General features: G+C 37.8%; 1 protein-coding gene across 2 annotated transcripts in view; it reads left to right on the top strand.

Annotated features, from left to right (window-relative positions):
• The window catches only part of ANKRD35 (ankyrin repeat domain 35), a 223107-nt gene that overhangs the window by 158158 nt on the left and 45873 nt on the right, over nt 1-19076 (top strand). For both annotated transcript variants that reach the window (XM_053704528.1, XM_053704530.1), the window contains exons 5-7: nt 2720-2777; nt 7411-7484; nt 8259-8365. In XM_053704528.1, coding sequence (XP_053560503.1) covers nt 2720-2777; nt 7411-7484; nt 8259-8365 — 239 coding nt within the window. The remainder of the gene's footprint in view (nt 1-2719; nt 2778-7410; nt 7485-8258; nt 8366-19076) is intronic.

The raw sequence follows: 19076 nt of genomic DNA, 5'->3' as shown, positions 1-19076 counted from the left end.
TAAAATTAAATATGTGGCAAAAAGGGCAACTAACATAGGAGACATAGTTAGGAAGAAATGTATTGACAGTGAAGTAAAACAAAGGAACTGGCTTACTCCAACTTCAGGTTTTTTCAAATGTGGCCATGTTCCATGTAAATCATGTACATACACTAACAAAAGTAAAATATTCACTTCAACAAACACAGGTAAGACATACAATATGAGAAGTAGAATCAATTGTACATCGACATTTGTCATTTATTTAGTCACTTGCAAACATTGCCAATTCCAATACGTAGGTATTACCACCCGTCCTCTAAAAGACAGGATCAGAGAGCACCTCATTTCCATAGAGGAAGAAACCCCAAGAACACCCTTAGCCAAGCATTTTCACAAACATCCAACAGGTATTTCCAATTTCTCATTCTTGGGTATAGAACATATAGATAAGAATTCCCAGGGAGGAGACAGATTAAAACTACTCTTGAGAAGAGAGGTCTATTGGATCTTCCAATTAGCCACTAGATCCCCCATGGGTATCAACCGCAGATATGATGTTAATCTGTTTGTGGATTAATCCATATATCATCAGAAATGGTAGAACATTATATACATACTTACATATATACACACAAACATGAACATTAGCAACCCAATTATCAATAACTAAGTAAGAAACTAATTAAAGAAGCTAATAACATATTAATTGAAAGTGAAACCATTATTGTTTAGGCAACTTTCCCCGCTCACTACCATGTTATTCAATACAGGATCTTTCTCTAGTCTTCCTTGCCTTTCCAGACAACTCTGATAAATTTGAGAAACTCAAAACACATCCTGGGAACTTTATAATGTATTAACCTATTGTAATTTGAGATTATCAACTGTGTATTCTTACTCTTTTGTATATATATTTTTACTCTTACTCATCCATTTATTGTAATAGCCAATGCACTGCTGTATATAATAATATTGTCTTCTACTATATCATCCATTAGAACTTACATTTACCTGTATTCTCCAGAGGTACACTCCCCTAGAGGGGGGAACTTAGCCACTAATTGGTTACTTACCTGTATAAATACTCACCTGGAGTAACAGCTATCTATCTCTGATGAAGCGCATGTGCTCATGTGCGAAACACGTCAGATAGTAGGTGCTTCCATGACCTACTGTTTACAACTTGAATAAACGATCTTTTGCACTGGCACCCTGGTTCCGGTTTTCGTCCTTTTTCCTTGTTTGTATTTTATAGTGTAGTATTGTTTTATCCAGCTGCCAATAAATGTATTTTGTATTCTCAGTGCTTTCCTGTGCACCGCTATTCTTTTTTGTTTCTTAACCCTTAACGACAGCCTGTACATCCGCTGTCTAGAGTGCTTGCCCGGCTGTAATATTGAGGGTCTCACAGACAGGCAGTGAGACATACAGAAATAGCGAGGTCTTGGCGCTGTCAATAAGACCCACGCTCTTACAGCCCTGGATGACCTTGTTTGAGCAATACGTGGAAAGAAAATGTTAAGAAGCTGCCTAGGGAAGACTTCCTAGCTAGTTAAAGAATTGAAATTAATTTGCTATCACCTTATATTATGTGATTATATTCGCTATAGCCAATCAGAATCTGTACCAGGTAGGTCCAATGTTTGTCCTGAGTTCTGTCTCTCTGGATCCACTAACTGCCCTCTGCTAACACAGGAATAGCTGTAAAATTTGGTCTGTCTCCTGCATGGTAGGCTTTTCTGAAACCAATATATTGCGTGAACCTAACATCAGGTAACATCACTGTTCTGATTCAAAATCCAAATGTTGTCAAATCAAAATCTGACCCTGAATGCAAGTGGGTATGTTTAGGATTATTTTTTTAAAGAACTACCGAGAAATATGACCAAGGGATAAAATAAACACATAATTCCCTCTTAGAGAGGTTGTTTGAAGACAAATAAATCTATTAGTAATAAACAAATAAACTTAAAGTGAATGTCAATTTTCCGGTTTCTAATCATCATTTTGGATTGTCAATATGCTTGCAATATAAACCGCTATAATTATTTTTTTAATTCATGTTGTTATGTTATATTTTCTATTACTACTTATCTACGATTTCAGTTTGAACTCCTCCCATCCATGACTTCCGGCTTGACGGCTCCTTTCCTTATAGACCATTCCCTCACCCTCGCTTACGTATGATTGGAGCGTGCTCCCACGGGCAAATCAATTTGCGCATGTTCCGTTATTCGTATGTAAATCTAAGATTAGGGACCAAAGCGCATGCGCTAAACAAGAACGAGCACGGAATGTGGATGACGATCAGTCAAGACACGCATGCGCAGTTGCATCGGTTCAATCGCATGACGTAAGTGAAAAAGGGGCAGGACGCCACGGGGTACGATCTATAATTAGTCACTGCGGTCTGTCAATCAAATGCGAAACGAGGGACAAGATAGCGAGCGGAGGATTAAAGTAAGAGAATTCGGGTTTTAAATGCTTTGTTACAGTAATACAGTTAGATTAGAAAAAAATCATGAATTAAACTAACCTTTATTTTAATCGATTAATAAATTAAGCAACAGCAGAAAGCGTGACTTTACATACACTTTAAGCTCATAAGAAAATAAGACTATCACATTTGATAAAGCTAATAATTAAAAAATGTTTAAAGTAACAGTTCACCAAAGATATAAACAGATGTCATTTTGGATATCCGTGCATATACTCAAGTGCATATTTGTCTTTCCAGAGGGGTGCGCATGAAGATTCCATAGACTTCCATAGTCGGACACCACTACACTGTGCAGGTGAGATTTGGAGCTAAGATTAAAGGGACAGTATACACCAATTTTCATTTAACTGCATGTAATAGACACTACTATAAAGAATAATATGCACAGTACTGATATAAAAATCCAGTATAAAACCGTTTAAAAACTTACTTAGAAGCTCCCAGTTTAGCTCTGTTAAAAAGGTAGCTGGAACACCCACTGCACGTGGGAAATATCAGACACTCCCCCCTCCCCCTTTCTTTGAATATGAAAACACCCTTTACACAAACAGAAGTAAGCTAGAGGAGGTATACGTCAGTATTCTCCTAAAACTTAGGGGCTTGGTTAGGAGTCTGAAAATCAGAGCAATGTTATTTAAAAATAAGCAAAACTATACATTTAAAAAAAAAAAACCTGTATATAAATGGATCATCTACAAAACATTTTTGCAAAAAAAAAATCTAGTGTTTAATGTCCCTTTAACTTGTTAGTGACTTGGAGGCGATCTATTGTTCAATGACTAGTCTAGTTAAAGGGACATTATACAAAAATAATCTCTCACACACATTAAAACGTAAGCACCTAAGTGATTCAATGTAGCTGACGCTAACAGTGCATATTTGGCACAACTCATCCCTGGGGCAGTTTTGTTAGATATACAGTGTGTGTGTATATATATATATATATATATATATATATATATATATATATATATATATATATACATACAATTGCAAACAGCTGATCCACTCTGATGAAGGGGATGTAAATCTCCCCGAAACTTTAAATACATTTTGGCTTTTTGAGATCCAAATGTTCCTGTGAGTGCACTTCATTTGAGTATATATATATATATATATATATATATATATATATATATATATATATACATATATATATGAAATTATGTGCATTGCTCCACTGTAATAATGTACTTGTATAACACATTTCATTGATACTATCAGCTATACATACTACTCTCAAGCCACACAAAAATATATATATTTGTAATATTTTTTCATGATATAAATGTAATCTTCAAGGGACATAAAAGTGCAAAAAGAACATGTTTAACGCATTAGAGCATTATTTATTGCACTATTGCTTACATACAACTATGTGTCAAACTCCCGCAAAGTGAGCTGCATAGCAGCAATACACTACTGTCAAACACATCTGTTGAGCCAATAACAAGAGGCGTGTGTGAAGCCACCACCCACCAGCTAGCTCCCAGTAGTAATTTGCTGCTCCTGAGCATATCTTGGAATGCTTTACAATAAAGGATAGTAAGACAGAAAGTACATATGACAATTAAAGTACATTGAAAAGTATTTTAAAATGACATTCTGTTTTAAATTTTGTGTCCCTTTAAGATAAGAGTTTTTGGTGTAGAAACTATACTGGATGTTTCAGATGTCAATATTTAGTTGTTTGTAAGAGTTTTATATCAGAGATTGTATATATGTGAAGTATATAATATTTGTTCAATTTGTGTTTATTAAAGGGACATTATACTGTAAAAATAATTAAGATGTCTCTTGTGATCTATTTTACCTGCTGGAGTGTATTAAATTACTTACTAACTAGTCCTAAAGCCCGTGTACACAGGCTCTCTCTCCCCCCTCTCTTCTTTCCCCCCTCTGTTTTGCACGCTCTCTCTCCCCCCTCTTTTGCGCTCTCCACCCTCTCTTTTGCTCTCTACCCTTTCTCACCCTCTCTTTTGCTCTCTCTCTTTTGCGCTCTCCCCCCTCTCTTTTGCGCTCTCCCCCTCTCTTTTGCGCTCTCCCCCTCTCTTTTGCACTTTCCCCCCTCTCTTTTGTGCTCTCCCCCCTTTCTTTTGCGCTCTCTCTCCCCTTTCCCACCCTCTCTTTTGCTCTCTCCCCTTTCTCATCCTCTCTTTTGCTCTCTCTCCCCTCTCTTTTGCTCTCTCTCCCCTCTCTTTTGTTCTCTCTCTCCCCCCTCTCTTTTCCTCCCTTCTCTTTTGCGCTCTCCCCCTCTCTTTTGCGCTCTCTCCCCTCTCTCTCTCATCCTCTCTTTTGTTCTCTCTCCCCCTCTCTTTTGATGTCTCTCTCCCTCTCTTTTGCTGTCTCTCTCCCTCTCTTTTGCTGTCTCTCTCCCTCTCTTTTGCTGTCTCTCTCCCTCTCTTTTGCTGTCTCTATGCCCCTCTTTTGCTCTCTGCCCCCTCTCTTTTGCTCTCTCTCTCCCCTCTCTTTTGCTCTCTCTCTCTCCCCCTCTCTTTTGCTCTCTCTACCCCCCTCTTTTGCTCTCTCTCCTCCCCTCTCTTTTGTTCTCTCTCTCCCCTCTCTTTTGCTCTCTCCTCCTCTCTTTTGCTCTCTCTATCCCCCTCTTTTGCTCTCTCTACCCCCCTCTTTTGCTCTCTCTCTCCCCTTTCTTTTGCTCTCTTTCCCCCCTCTATTTTGCTGTCTCTCCCCCTCTCTTTTGCTCTCTCCCTCTCTTATGCTCTCTCTCTCCCCCCTCTCTTTTGTTCTCTCTCTCCCCTCTCTTTTGCTCTCTCGCTCCCCCCCTCTTCCCCCTCTCTTTTGCGCTCTCATCCCCCTCTCTTTTGCTCTCTCTCCCCTCTCTTTTGCTCTCTCTCCCCCCTCTTTCCCCCCTCTCTTTTGTGCTCTCTCTCTCTGTCTCTCCCCTCTTTTGCGCTCTCCCCCTCTCTTTTGCTCTCTCTCCCCTCTCTTTTGCTCTCTCTCTCTTCTTTCCCCCCTCTCTTTTGCTCTCTCTATCTCCCCTCTTTTGCTCTCTCTCCCTCCTTTCTTTTGCTCTCCCTCCCTTTCTCTTTTGCTGTCTCTCTCCCTCGCTTTTGCTCTCTCTCCCCCCCTTTCTTTTGCTCTCCCTCTCTCTTTTGCTGTCTCTCTCCCTTTCTTTTGCTCTCTCTATCCCCCCTCTTTTGCTCTCTCTCTATCCCCCCTCTTTTGCTCTCTCTCTATTCCCCCTCTTTTGAGCTCTCTCACGTCCGCCGGCCGGTCCCGCACGGCCCGCCCAGCCCCGCCCGCGTCACGTCCGCTCCCGCCATGCCCTCTCACACCCGGTAGATGCTAGGTCCTCACACAGTCTCTACTGCGCATGACAGCTTCGGACAAACACACTTGGCCTTTTATATTATAGGATAGTTACTTTATCATTGTTATTTGAAATGACTGCTTTTACCTGTTAAAACCACCACCTGAAATGAAAATTTCAATATTGCTTTATTCTCTTTAGAAAAGCTATGTCATCAAGAGGCAACAACAGAAATCTACCTCCCATTAGGGGTGGTAAAGACAGCCCAGCCCATCTGAAAGATAGTTCCTGCTGCATCTTTAAATACAATAAACTTTTAGCTGGGTGCACTGCTGTTTTTATCTTTTCTATTTTATTCTAATTTTAATCACATGTAATTAAAGTTAATGTTTATCATGTTTACCATGTGTTGTTCTACATTTGTTTTCTTGAATTCAGTATTCATCCAGTCATTAAGTATAGATATTAAAAACAACAATATTAAAAACAGCAGTTGGCAATGAAGATAAATAAATGTTGGTGTAAAACAACAAACCTAAGATAAACAAAACACAACATGTTATAAATTAAAACTATATACAGTACTAAACTAAAATCACCATGTTCAAAATAAAGCTATGTAGTTTTGAACTGCGAGTGTCTAATTATCGTAATAGGGTTCAGTGTCCTTCCATCTACTTTTGAGAATATTTATTAAAGGGATATAAAACCTAAATGTTGTTATTTCATGATTCAGATAGAGCATGTCATTTTAAACTTTCTAATTTACTCCTATTATCTATTTTTCTTCATTCTCTTTGTATCTTTATTTGAAAAAGCAGGACTGTAAGCTTAGGAGCTGGCCCATTTTTGATTGAGCACCCTGGGTAGCACTTGCTGATTGGTTGCTACATTTAGCCACCATTCAGTAAGCGCTACCCAGGTGCTAAACCAAAATCGTCCGGATCCAAAGCTCAAATTCCTGCTTTTCAAATAAAGATACAAAGGGAACTAAGAAAATGAATCATAGGAGTAAATTAGAAAGTTGCTTAAAATTGCATGCTCTATCTGAATCATGGAAGAAATAAAATTTGGATTTTATATCCCTTTAAGCTGCATTCCCAGCTTTTGAAACTTCGTGGTGCAGGTGAGCATGAGCGAGCTTGAAGCCACAAATTTTAAGAAGCACAAACTGCTTCTTTTGCCTCTCTGCCACCACAGATAAATTACCCGACACTTGCCTGTGATTGACATGCCCTGCTCTCGTGCAATTGGTTGTTAGAGAGTAGGGGGCATTGCTAAAGAGAGCTGTTGTGCAATGTTAACATTCACCATGTCATGCTGCACCGCAGTTAGCGATTGCAGACAGGCAGGTGCTCTACTTGAGAACTTGTCCGCCTGCAATCTTGATACATTTTCCCCTTTATACCCTTCTGCTCAGGCTCCATCATTCTCCAACTCTATTACTGATGAAGATGCAGAATATTCATTTAGTCAATCGCCATTTCACTTCCTGCAGCAAAGCAGTGAAGGTAATGATTTCAAGACGTAATCAGACAGTGGAACATCAATGCAGTTTGTATAATAATTGCCACTTGTCACTGTAAATATCTTGATTTATTTATCGTCTCTGTGATGGTGACCATGGTTCAAAATGTATTTCTATAATGTGTTTCAGCTGCCTCGGGTTGTGTCTCAAGCATCCTTTCTCTATGTGACTCAGAAGATACCATCTTGGATGCGGTTGATGATGTGAGTTATTAACCCTTTGAGGCTATTTACAGTGTGTGTAAATTAAGAATAAAAACAATCAGTTCTATTTTTATATATATTATAAAGGATGGGGTGCAAGAACTGCAAATTTCTATTAAACCATAAGAAGACATTTGTAAAGTTACTAAAAACAATCATGCTTTAATAAACATGCCAGTTTTAAAGTCAGCGAGTCATAACACTTTAGTTTAGAGAGCAGATGAAACTATATATGGAAATGCGTCTGACAGTCTACAGTGAATACAATTAAACGACCATTTGTATAATTAACACATAGATAACGAAAGGACAATGTAATTCTTAGTTTGAATTTCATTGAGCAGAAGATTTTTTTTTCTGCCATATTTCAAAATGTATTTTCTTTAACTGGTATCATATGACAGCCATCAGCCAATCACAGACTGATATGCATATTTATTGTGAACTCTTGCACATGCTCAGTATGAATTAGTGCCTCAAAGTTTATATTTTAACTTTTTTCTTTAAAGTGCATGCTCATTTTGAATTCTGAAAATGTTATTTTTACATTAATAATATCCCTTTAACCTGTTGAATCACTTCTTGAACTCTGTTAAAACTAATACATGAGAATAGTGTGTTGGTAAAATTTTAAAATTAATATTTATTTTGAAGATAAATAATAAACAAGGAAAAATACTACAACATTTTGTCATATAACCGTTTTATCTCTCCTTTATGCCACATATTGTGTTAGAGACAGATGCACTCAACTTGTCTTCTCCCTGTTACTAGGATGGACGGACCCCTTTGATGATCGCTGCCGAATGCAATCACCCCACAGTCTGCTCCTTGCTGCTAGATCGTGGCGCACAGGTCAATCTAACTGACAGAGACAAGAAGTAAGAACCTTCTTTCCAAAAAAACATTTCGAGAGATAAGTCTTAGTAGCTAAAATTGCGCATTATCTGTACATTGTTTTTTTTACAACTTTCTATTGCTTGCAGTTATAGCATTTAAAGGGACATAAAACAAGTTGGGATAGAGACAAAATATAATAATATGTACTTTAATTAATTTACCTGCAAATTTATACTGCAGTACCTCGCCATTAACCCTTTCTTTTAAGTTTCTGAATTGTACAGCTCTAACTCCCCCCACACAATTCCTTCTATGGCTCCATCTATATCCACCTTTGATTTGGTAGAATGCAAGACTTTAACACTCATGCACTGCTGGAGCATGCCTAGAAGCAAACAAGCTGCTGTGAACTCAGCTGAAATACAATGCCTGCGTTTCTGATGCTAAACACTGATAAGGGAGGTGGATCAGACTAATCCAGACACCGTAGCTATGTAACTAATTTGGTTTATTTTTGAAAATTATTTTAAAAAACTTGCCAGCAATTTAAAAAAAAAAATGTTATGCAAACAATTTTTACTTAAAGGGACAGTATACACCAATTGTCATATAACTGCATGTAATAGACACTACTATAAAGAATAAGATGCACAGATACTGATATAAAAATCCAGTATAAAACTGTTTAAAAACTTACTTAGAAGCTCTCAGTTTAGCTCTGTTGAAAAGGTAGTTGGAAAGCCCACTGCAAGTGGGAAATAATACACTCCCCTCCCCCTTCTTTTGCATATGAAAAGACCCTTTACACAAACAGGAGCAAGCTGGAGTAGGTATCTGACGGTATTCTCATAAAACTTTGGGGCTTGGTTAGGAGTCTGAAAATCATAGCAATGTTATTTAAAGGGACAGTCAAGTCCAAAAAAAACTTTCATTTTTCAAATAGGGCATGTAATTTATTTTTTTTCAAATATTTATTTATATCCAACAAGGACCCATAACAATCAAAAAGTAGTAAAAAAAACATAGCCATTAAATAAGAACAAAAGTAAAACTTTTTCCAAACCATAGCTTGGGTATAACAAGTGTACATATAGTATATAAATTATTCCACATTCAATACTATGTTATAGGTACCCATCAACTCTTTGGATGTGTCTTATACAAAGAAAAAGAATAACCCAGATAATAATATTATGCTTCGTGATACTCTATACCTTGTTGGGTTTTTATTTTTACATAGAAAAACAGCACAATATCCCAGAACAACAAAATAAACAAAATAAGCACACAAAAAAAAAAAAAAAGGAAACACCCCTTCACCATCTCCCCAGCAGAACTAGTTCAGAATTACGTAAGGGATGTATCAAATATTCAATTTCCGTGGGAGAAAAAACTTTTATAAATGCTGACCATTTGAGAAAGAATTTAACAACATGGACATCATTATCAGCACTAATATTATATTGTTCAAGAATGCATTGTTTTTTTAAACAGTTTTTAATTTCTGATATACTAGGGACCGTAAGCGTTTTCCATTTTTTAAAGATAAGATATCTAACAGCCAATATAGTTATATTAATAAACTTCACATTGAGTTGTCTATCTTCTGGGTCAGGAAAGAGAAAAATTATGTGTCTGCCTATCAAATTTAATGATGAGAGCTTTAGTATCTTGCAAAGCCAAAATTGGACTTTGGACCATACGTTTTTAATTTTAGGGCAGGTCCATAACATGTGCAGGAGGTTTGCGGAGGGAAACGAGCATTTGGGACATGTAATAAAGTTCGTGCTGCCGCATTTCGTTCCTTTTTCTGGTGTAAAATATGTCATGTGTAACAACTTCAAATGAGATTCTCTCCATGTGGCAGAGAGGGTTGTTTGAGTAACCTTTCGAATTGAGAGAGAAGGTATTTTAGATTCTACTTCCTGAGATATCAATGTGGCCCAATTAATAGCAATTTTATCAAGATTAATTGTGCCCTTGTCGGAGACAATAATCAGATAGCATGGCGAAATTGACATGAGTCTATTTTTTGCCAGAATGAACCAGTTTTCTATGCGCCCCAGTGACCAATTCCAGCCATACTCATTCACTAACTTCATAGCATAGTGTCTAGCCTGAAGATAGGCAAAAAAGTTTTTCTGGGAGATATTGAATTCCACCCTAAGAGCATCAAATGATTTCACACATCTTTTTTTTATATCAAGTATCTGAAGAACATTCACAAGCCCTTGGGTCTTCCACTCAAAAAAGATTGAGGATGGTGTTCCTAACTGAAATTGTGGGTTCCCCAAAAAACCTAGGAAACTCGACACCCGATGTTCTATTCCTAGCAAAGTACATATCTTTCTCCAAGCTAAAATTATATTATAAATAGATCTATAGCGTTTAACTTGGGGTGGGATATGAGTAGTGTCGAGATGAATCAACGCAATAGGTGAAAAAGGGTACAAAATACTGGTCTCTAAGTCATTATTTGTAACATAATTATGAGCAAAAAGCCAATCTGCTAGAATACGGACCAAGAATACATAATTATATACTCGTAAATCAGGTAAAGCCAGGCCTCCGGATCCTATTGGAAGGGAGAGTTTTGCAAGTGATATTCTGGATTTCCTACCTTGCCACAGGAAAAACCGGAGTTGTGAGTTGAATAAACTTAAATCGTTCTTTCTCAAAATCAAAGGAATATTTTGAAGGACATATAGAATTTTTGGTAATAAGATCATCTTATAAGCTGCTATTCGTCCAGACAAGGACAAGGGTAAAGTCTGCCAGTTCTTAAAAACTGATTTAACCTTATTCAACACAGGAAGAATGTTCAGAGAATACCAGGAATCAGGATTACTTGAGACATTTATACCTAAATATCTAAATGAGTCATTCACTATAGAGAAGGGTACATTTATAGGAGAGCAGTCTGTGTGCCTTATCCAGAGAAGTTCAGATTTCTTTATATTTACCTTATATCCTGAAAAGGAACCAAACTGTTGTATAGTTGATAAGAGAATAGGTAAATTTCTATGTAAATTAGAAAGATAAATGAGAATATCATCAGCATATAATGCTATTTTCAACTCCCGCCCAGCCACCCCAATCCCCTCCAATCTTTGTCTTATCATTATAGCAAAAGGTTCTATGGCAATATTAAAAAGAAGCGGGGAAAGGGGACACCCTTGCCTAGTCCCCCTATGCAGAATTATTTCTGGGGATAACTGGCCATTTACTATCGTTCTTGTGGAGGCTGTACGATAAAGTTTTTCAATAAACTTAGCAAATTTACCTTTTAGCCCAAATTGTTCTAATGAAAATAGAAGATGATCATGGTAAACTGAGTCAAAGGCCTTTTCGGCGTCAATAGCCAAAATTGCCAAGTCTGGAATACCTCCCTCCTCTGAATGATCAGCATCCGTACCATTCGAAAAGTAATCCAAGGTAAGCAGGAGTTCCCTTATTTTAGCCGCAGAGTTCCTATTCTTCATAAAACCAGCCTGATCTGGGCTAATAATCAAGGGAAGAAGGGACTGGAGTCTCTGGGCGAGAATCGTAGTCAACAATTTATAATCGGTGTTCATCAAAGCTATGGGTCTATATGACTCGACCATTCTTGCATCTTTACCCTTTTTTAAAATTAAAGACGTGTATGAAGCTGTAAAATTAGATGAGGGTTCATTTCCCTCTATATATATATAGTTGAATAATAAGGTTAAATCAGGTATTACAGTGGAGGGTATCATTTTATAGAACTCATTAGGTATTCCGTCCGGGCCGGGTGCTTTGTTATATGCCAAATTTTTAATTGCCTTTGCAACTTCTATTTCCGTAATGGGAGATTCAAGTTCCTTAATTAGACTAGGTGTTAATGTTGGAAAAGAGATTTCTCCCCAGAAAGTCCTGGGGGAATATATTCCCTTATAGTAATCATAAAAAATTTGAACAAGATCCTGAGAGGAACTAAACAACCGTCCCTCTTTTTCTAGGGAATCTATTAACTGAGAACCTAAGTCCTGCCTTAACATTCTAGCCAAAAGTTTTCCCGTCTTGTTCCCATATTTGTAGAATTTCGCAGAAAACCGAACTTCCTGCTGAGTAGATTTATATAGTAGGAATGAATCTCTCTCTTCTAATGCAGCAATATATTTAACCCATTTCTGGGACGTCTTTTCTAATAGATATGAGTTATAAGCATTTGTAACTGCGCGAAGAAGTTCATTTTCGCGTTTTTTAAATTTCTTGGTACGCCTAATGGTGTATGCCAGAATTTCCCCCCTCAGCACTGCTTTAGCAGTTTCCCAGAACAAAGAAGGACGGGCTCTAGCCTCCGCATTGAACAAGGCAAAGTCCTGAAACTTAGTTTCGAGGAAGCCTCTGAATCCAGAATCAGCAGACAAATATTTAGGAAAGAAAAACCGATTATTTATATGTGAAAGGCCAGTCGTATAAATCTCAAAGCAGATTGGAGCATGATCAGATACCACAGTAGGCAAGATTTGAGCTGATACTTTGTGTTTACAAAGTCTTTCGTCAACCAAAAATAAATCAATCCGTGACAGTGATTTATGTGCTTTTGAGAGACATGTAAAATCACGTGTATCCGGATTCAATATCCTCCAAATATCCTTAACTCTCAAATTAGAAAAGATCCTGGAGAACAACTTTGCCTCAAGATTATCTCTTTTAGTTTTTTTGACTAATGGCTGCTGCCTCATTCTATCAATTGGGTATTGAGGAGCCATGTTAAAGTCACCAGCTAAAATTAAAAAACCCTCTGCACATGTCATGAGCCTGGCCTGAAGTGTATCCCAAAATGAGAAACTAAAAACATTTGGAGCATATACATTGCATAAAGTATACAAAACATTAGCAATCTTAATTTTCAGTATGATATATCTCCCCTCCTCATCTGATTCACTTTGTATTATCTCATATTTAAGTTTTTTACCCAGAAGAATAGCAACTCCACCTTTTCGGCTAGAACTAGGTGAAAAAAAGACCTCCTTAACCCAAGAAGATTTTAGTTTAAGAATTTCTTGTGTCTTTAAGTGGGTTTCTTGTAGAAAAGCAATAGCAGTACCTATTTTCTTCAAATAGGAAATTATCGTTTTTCTCTTAATAGGAGAAGTTAGCCCTCCTATATTCCATGAGGTAAATTTAATCCCAGTCATTATAATAGGAATCTATGCTCCAGAAGGGAAGATGGTGAGGAAAAAAAAAAAAAAAGAAGAGAAAAGGAGAACCCCAAAACATACGACTAATCCACCTGAGCCGTATGTTGCCCATTTGCTGAAAAGGGCCCATCTTAGAGAATAAAATGAGAAATAACAGATCTATTCTAATTTTTACCAAGGGGAAAAAAAAAACTAAATAGTATGTCACCTCAACTGCTCAGGTGTGCAGTTTTTGGTGAAAAAAGATTCTGCCGTACGGGCAGAATCAAAAAAATGCAAAGTGTTGTTACACACAAGTCGTAACCTGGCAGGATGTAAGATTGTCGCTCGCAGCCCCTGCTGTATAAACTTAGTGCATACCGGAGCCAACTGCCTTCTTTTTGAGGCAGTTTCAGCTGCATAGTCTTGAAATAAAAGGATTTTTGTACCTTCTAGTAATATAGGTTGATTTTTACGAAAGGCTTGTAAAAATGTAATCTTATCCTGGTAATTCAGGAATTTAACTATGATTGGTCTTGGCCTCATATTTTCTTTAGATAAAGGTGATGGCCCTATCCTATGCACCCTTTCTATAACTGGCTGCGTTTGAGGTATGTTCAACAATGCTGGTAATGTTTGTGTTATGAATTTATTTAAATCCTCAAACTGCTTCCCCTCAGGTACCCCCACTACTTTCAAGTTATTGCGCCTAGCGCGATTTTCCAAGTCTTCTACTTTATTTTGCAATTTAGCAAGGGCTGAGGAAGTGGCTTCTAGTTTACTATTTTGAGCTAGAGTGAGATCTTCTAAATCAGAGACTCTCTGTTCAACTTCAGAGAATCTTTCCGAGAATTGTTTGACTTCTGCAGCTAGCTGCGCAATATCTTGTTTGATTTCTATTCTAAGTGAATCAAACTTGGGTGCAAGAGCAGCAGAGATATTTAAGACTAGGGACTGTGTATCAGCAGAATCAGGTAAGTTTGACGATTCTTGGGTTACCAGTTGTGGCTCACCCACAGGCTCTATATTAGGTTTATGTTTTTTATCCCTCTGTCTGGCCGACATGACTGAAGGTGATGTGCGAGATTGTGTGTGTAGAAATTTATCCATAAAATGATGGGAGTGGATTGTGATAGGGAGCAAAAAGAAAAAAGACAAACTAATCTACTGAGGAAGGGAGAGAGGTGTGAGGGATATGTGGAAAAGAAAAGTGCACACTTTTGTGTATTGTTTGATGTTATCTTCTCCTCTAAAAGGAGAGAGAAAAAAGAAAAATTAACCGTGAACTAAGTGAGTCAGGTTCAGTCATGCTGGTGACAAGATAAGATATATCATATCACAGAGAAGGGGTCCTGCTGTGGAGCCCACAAACTTTAAGAAAGCCCTCAATAGTAATTAATATACCGTTTTAAAATTTTCAGTTGAGAACAGAAAAAACAGTGTTTAACAACTCAAGTCTCCAGTCCTAGGCCATCAAATCAATGTTTTATAATTTTTAGGAAGAAATCAGCTTTTAAGGTACTTTTAAACTAATTGGTACTCAGATTATTTCGCCTGTGTGTATCTGGCACACCAGATTACTTGTAGGCTATTAGCACACCTTTAAACTAAGTATAATTCACTGCTATGAGACCAGTACTCGTGATATGTTTTAACAGAACTTGATGTAACTTTAAAAGTTGAGCAAAGCTATATAAGGTAATCCAATATTATAATACGTTTGCTGTGGGTCTGAGAAAAAAACAAAAGAAACCCCCAGTCAATTAGTAACATTCTGAATGGTTCAAGAAATATGATAATACAGTGTTTCACATTTTGCTGCTACAAATTAACAACATACCATTTCCAGGAGAAATATATTCCAGTTAGAAACTAGGGGGTTCTAAATTTTAAGTTGTCATAAATACAAATTTAAGGAAGACAAACCTAGCAAATTTAGGTATTATAATGCGCTTATAGGCCAATAGCCGTTATTTATATCAGAGTCAAACACACCTCTAAGCTAAATATAATTTACTTCTTTGAGGCCAATACTCATAGTATATTTTAACACCGCTGGATGTGACTTCAAAACTTAAACAGAGCTACATAGAGTAGTCCGGTGTCAAAATACACTTGCTGTGGGTCTGAAAGAGAAACAAGCGAACACCCCCAGTCAATTAGTAACAAACTAAATGGTTCAGGAAATAAGATAATACAATGTTTCACATTTTGCTGCTATAAGTTAACAACATGCACTTTCAAGAAAAAATATATGCCATTTAGAAACTAAGATGTTCTAAGTTTTAACTTATCGTAAGTAGCAGCTAAAGAGAGCAGATCTAACAAGTTTAGATGTTATACAGTGCTTGCAAACAAATAGCCGTTATTTCTAACAAGGTCAGGCCGGCTGTCATCGCTTATAGATTATGTGCAAACCCCAGCAAAGGGAAAAAAAGAATAAGTAATAAGGGTCCAATACTGAGCCAAGTCATTCCAGGGTAGAGGCGGCTGAAAAGGAAAACAAAACTGCAAGTTTTATCCCAGGAGTTCTACGTTACCCAGAACCATTAGCCCAAGATTTGAGCAGGGGATAACCAGCGGTCATCAGCCTCAGCCCCCCCTCACGCAGCATCGGTGGGAAGGGGAGCGTCTTCCAGGTCGAGGGGACAACAATTGCCGGGAAACAAATCAGCAGGCTGTGCTACACAGAAACCAATATCCTCGTCTCCTGCGACTTTTTCAGAAAAGCCGGTCAGCTACTCTCAAGGGTGTGACTCATATGCTGCCACAATCACTCTATCAGCCGACATCAACAATACTCCTGAGTCTCAACACCTTGGCAAGAGGCAGAAGAAAGAAGGCAGAGGCGGGAGGGAAGGCCTCCACAATTACCGCTCCAACAGCTCCACGTTATCCTTCCCGGAACCAGCCCTGCACCAGGGATCGACCCGTCTCCTCCAGCAGTGGCCCCCCCTCACGCAGCACCGGTGGGAGGGGGAATGCCACTTCAGCGCAGAAATGCAGAAAAGAAAAACAGCGGGCTACACCATCCACACCCACTGGACTAGCCACAATGCCGGTACGATGCACAGGTAACTCCAGCTCCAACTCCTAGGTATTCAGTAAAGCTGCACTCAGGAGAGCGGTAAGTTCTCAGAGACCACACAGCTTATGATAAGTGCAGCGCCTCTCAGCTCCGTCCTCCGTTTCAATTTATTCGGCAGTGATCGGGAATTTGACTTGCCTGTTGGTTTAACTGAGCACTTCTTCTTGGGTTACCCCGGGTTAATAAGGGGGTTGTGTGACAGCAAGCGTTTTTTTTTTTTGTTTGTTTGTTTTTTTTAACGGGTATTAATTTTGCTGTAATGATAGGTCCTTTTTCAGGGCTGCTACCTGCAGCTATTTAGTGCAATGTCAGGGCACTATGGAGTTTCCAGCAGCGGTGATATTCAGCAATACAAGCCACCCTAAACTAGAGGGTTTTAGGCGTGGTTCCACACCAACAGCTTGTAGGTAGGAGAGATCAGGACAGGTGCAGCACCTGAACACACACCTGTGCTCCTCCTCCGGAAGCTCCTAGGGCATGTAATTTTAAACAACTTTCCAATTTACTTTTATCAACAATTTTGCTGTGTTCTCTTGGTATTCTAGTTGAAAGCAAACCTAGGGAGGCACATATGATAATTTCTAAGCCCTTGAAGGCCGCCTCTATTTTATTTACTTTTCACAGCAGGGGAGAGCAAGCTTATGTAGGCCATATAGATAGCATTGTGATCACGCCCGTGGCTACTGGCAGACACTGCACTAATTGGCTAAAATTCAAGTCAATAGATAATAACCAAAAGTCATGTGATTAGGGGCGGCCAGAAGATGCTTATATACAAGTTAGTCACAGAAGTAAAAAGTGTATTAATATAACAGTGTTGGTTTTGCAAAACTGGGGAGTGGGTAATAAAGGGATTATCTATCTTTTTAAACAACAAAAAATCTGGTGTTGACTGTCCCTTTAAAAATAAGCAAAACTATAATTTAAAAAAACCAAAAAAAAAAAACCTGTATGGGCTATTTAAATAGATCATCTACAAAACATTTATGCAAAACAAAAATGAGTATATAATGTCCTTTAATTAGCCATTTTATTATATGTACAGATCTCAACATGTTTAATGGCACTTAAAAGAGACTCAAACTCCAAAACAATTTTATTTAATATTTTGTGTTTATAGCATTTAAAGGGACACAAAATGCCAAAATATTTAAGTAGTTTGTATTACAGATTTCTGGCCCTGTGTGTGAGCTGAATTTGTGTATCTTTATGATTTTTAACTCCTTTGCCTCTTGCTGGTTACCCCATCTTTAGAGTGCATGGCGAAGGTGTGAACAGTCTGCCATACATCCAAAGCAGCGGCAGTGCGCTGTGTGAATGGCATAGGGTGACCGGTGAGAGCAAAAGTAACAATCACTGAAGATATGCAAAATAAGGTCACAGACAGGAACCGAAAGTTTTAAAACAACATTAAAAAATAAGCAAACGGACTGGATCGAGCATGACATTTTAAACAATTTTCCAATTTACCTATACTGTATTATCAATTTTGCTCCGCTCTGTATTCTTGGGTGAGTTTAGGAGTGTGTTTTTAGACATCTGTCAGGAGTGTTTGCAACAATGTTTATAGCAATATTATACATAGCTGCAAACAATGCTGCCACAGAGGGCTAAAGACATGTGCACGCTCCTAAGCGCCTATTAGCCTACCTGAATTTACTCTTCAACAAAGGAGAACAGAGCACATTTGAAAAGTAAATTGGAAATCTGAATAAACATTTACATTTGACTTCACTGTCCCTTTAATTCAAACTTCTTTAAATGCTTTGTTAAACATATGGGAAAATAACTGACTTGACTTACTACACCACAGATTAGCTATGATACAATTAGATATCCTGTCAAGAAGATTCAGAAATGATCAGTTATCAAAACAATTTACAGAAAATGCAGATCAGCCTGAGAGAGTTATAGTAAAACAGTAAACAAAGTCCAAAATTTCACAACTATATTTGTAATTATCTAAAGGCTTTTTTGATAGGTGGAGGAAGAGTTGATTGATTTGTTACTTGTTGTCTGTTCTGTCTGTGTTCCTGTACAAATAAAGTTATCTTCAAGGCAGTATCCAACTTGAATGTGAGAGAGAAACTTTCATTTGTACAAAGAAGGACAAATTTTCAACCATGTAACAGCTATGCAAAAAAAGTTGGACAGTTGAGCTAGAGTTGTCAGGTGAAATTTGATGTTATTCTGCTTTACAGAAAGGCTTGCTGATTAATGGATACATCTCTTAAAGGGACACTGAACCAAAAATGTTTCTTTTGTGATTCAGATAGAGCATGCAATTTTAAGCAACTTTCTAATTTACTCATATTATCAATTTTTCTTCATTCTCTTGCTATCTTTATATAAAAAAGAAGGCATCTAAACTTTTTCTTGGTTTAGAACTCTGGACAGCAGTTTTTGATTGGTGGATGAATTTATCCACCAATCAGCAAGGACAACCTAGGTTGTTCACCAAAAATGGGTCGGCATCTAAACTTACATTCTTGCACTTCAAATAAAGATTCCAAGAGA

Source organism: Bombina bombina, chromosome 1, assembly GCF_027579735.1.
Source record: "Bombina bombina isolate aBomBom1 chromosome 1, aBomBom1.pri, whole genome shotgun sequence".
In the NCBI taxonomy this organism is placed as follows: Eukaryota; Metazoa; Chordata; class Amphibia; order Anura; family Bombinatoridae; genus Bombina; species Bombina bombina.
This window is presented reverse-complemented; position numbering and strand designations above follow the sequence as displayed.